The sequence below is a fragment of the Pteropus vampyrus genome, unplaced genomic scaffold, assembly GCF_000151845.1.
Source record: "Pteropus vampyrus isolate Shadow unplaced genomic scaffold, Pvam_2.0 Scaffold160, whole genome shotgun sequence".
NCBI lineage: Eukaryota > Metazoa > Chordata > Mammalia > Chiroptera > Pteropodidae > Pteropus > Pteropus vampyrus.
This window is the reverse complement of record NW_011888941.1, coordinates 3,528,815-3,531,093: the sequence shown is the minus strand read 5'-3', so window position 1 is coordinate 3,531,093 and position 2,279 is coordinate 3,528,815. Positions and strand designations below refer to the sequence as shown.

At 45.2% G+C, this 2,279-nt stretch overlaps 1 protein-coding gene across 3 annotated transcripts in view; it reads left to right on the top strand.

The window, feature by feature from the left end:
• FHL2 (four and a half LIM domains 2) overlaps nucleotides 1-2,279 on the top strand; it is a 41,187-nt gene that overhangs the window by 31,137 nt on the left and 7,771 nt on the right. For all 3 annotated transcript variants that reach the window (XM_011370140.2, XM_011370141.2, XM_011370142.2), the window contains exon 4: nucleotides 1,792-1,961. In XM_011370140.2, coding sequence (XP_011368442.1) covers nucleotides 1,792-1,961 — 170 coding nt within the window. The remainder of the gene's footprint in view (nucleotides 1-1,791; nucleotides 1,962-2,279) is intronic.

Genomic DNA, 2,279 nt, shown 5'->3' with positions numbered 1-2,279 from the left:
GGTCTTGCTTGGGGATCCTTAGTGAGAATCGTAATTGCCCTATATTCATGATAAAATCCTTGGGCTGCTTGACCAAAGGGCAGGTTGGAGATTAAAAGAGCAAGTGGCAAAGGGGTACATGGGAAAATAAAACAAGAAGACTAAATAAAGTAAGTCATTTTAGAATTTACATCAAAATTCTTCCACCTGAAATTAAATTGCCTACTGTAATTTTCCTCATTTCAGGATTCATCCACCTGAATTCCAAAGTTTTGAAGGTCACTGTGCCCCCCCCAACCCCCGCAGAGTTCCTTGAGCATTTGATATACTCTACAGGAGGTTGTGCCCACATGTCTGATCTTGGAAGTACAGGAAGCTGAGAAAGTGACCCCAAAATGACATCTAATAAAATAATCACATAATGACTCAACTAAATACTCAAGTATCCTAATTACTCGAGTCATGGACGTCTCACTAGCCTTCCAACCAGCTTTGTCATTTTGATGGCATTATTTTTGGACTTCGAGTTGAAGACTAGTTTGTAGACGCCTGCCCTATGCTGCCCATATTACCTCAGTGGGCTGCTACCCTAGCCCCAGCCAGGCCATCTGGCTTCTGACCTACGTCCCCTGTCGCTTGCTGATTCTGGGTGGAACTCTGTTTGCTCCTCTTTCTACAGTAGCCATCCCTTATGTGAGCCCAGGGGTTGGCAAAATTTTTCCATGAAGAACCAGATAAATATTGGCGGCTTTGCAAGCCATACAGCCTGTGTCACAACTACTCAACTCTGCCACTGTAGCATGCAAACAGTTATAGACGATGGAAGTAAGTGAATGTGTGTGGCTATGTTCCAGTAAAACTTCAGCGATAACGTAGGCAGCCATCCAGATTTGGCCGACGGCTGTGTGTAATGTGCCGGCATCCGAGCTGTTTTGCTTCTTCCTTCATGATGCTTCTCTTCCCCAAATCCTTCTTTACTTCTGCTTCATACCAAAGGTGCTTATATGCATATGTCTTGAACCATCTCTTTCTATAAATATGCACACTTTTTTTTTGGTAAAGTATGGGGAAAACATCAATTAGCAAATATTAAGCATTTGCTGTGAATCCAGCTTAGGAGGTGGGGGGCGGGCGAGTGAACCAAAAAGTGTTTTGGTTCTCTCAGACTTCTTAATCTATGAGAGAAATGGTCTAAACATATCAAATAATAATAGTTATTCAAAAAAAATTGGGTGTCACAGGATAAGTTCAGGAAATTACTAAGTGGATGTACAAGTAATGCATGTGGATTTTAATGAGAGCACTTGGCCCAGCGCATGAAACTGCGACAGAACGTCCCAGCTTGGTCTACACCGCGGCTGCATGAAGTGAGTCAGCTCCTTGCCAAGCGGGGCTTGAGATGTTAGGTTCCTTTATGCCCCATTTCCATCCCCCTGAGAAGCAGAGGGTGTTTATTGACTGACAGTTCTCCCTGCTCCAAAATTCACACTCTGAAGGGCTAGTCTGAGCTATCGTTTGCAGTGCTGAGGGAGAGAGACAAATATTTTTTTTATGTCATATTCATAATCACTCTGCTCAACAAATATTATGTACAGATATTGTTCTAGGATCTGGATGTATAGCAATGAATCACAAGACAGAGTCCTTGCTTTCTATAAAATAGAAATTATTCCCCTTTAGAGGAGAGCCTTCAAGAGCCTACGTGACTTTCTGCGGTCACAAAACTAGATGGTGGCAGGTTCTCAGCACAGACCGCTGGGACACCAAGCCAGTCATTTCAACAGTGCTGTTCTGTTTTGACTGTCACAACAGGTACCCGCAAGATGGAGTATAAGGGCAGCAGCTGGCACGAGACCTGCTTCATCTGCCATCGCTGCCAACAGCCAATTGGAACCAAGAGCTTCATCCCCAAGGATGATCAGAATTTCTGCGTGCCCTGCTATGAGAAGCAGTATGCCTTGCAGTGTGTTCAGTGCAAAAAGGTACCTGATTGTCCCTTGGACCTTGCACACTCTAGCCGAAGGTGGGAAGTAAGGGGAAAAAGGTATGCCCGTAGGTCAGGGGCAGATCCTTAATAACCATTATCCAGTCAATTGTGGGCTCTGTCCGCCGGGCTCTGTTAGGTTAGAGAAAGAAAAGGAAGCCCGCACGTGTAGGGAGCCATGTCACTCCCGCCTGCCCCTCCACCCTTCTGTGCCCTTCAGGAAGTAGCTTGGTTTGCTTCAGTGTGTCCTCTTCTTTTACACACACACACACACACACACACACACACACACACACACACACACACGGGTCTCAAC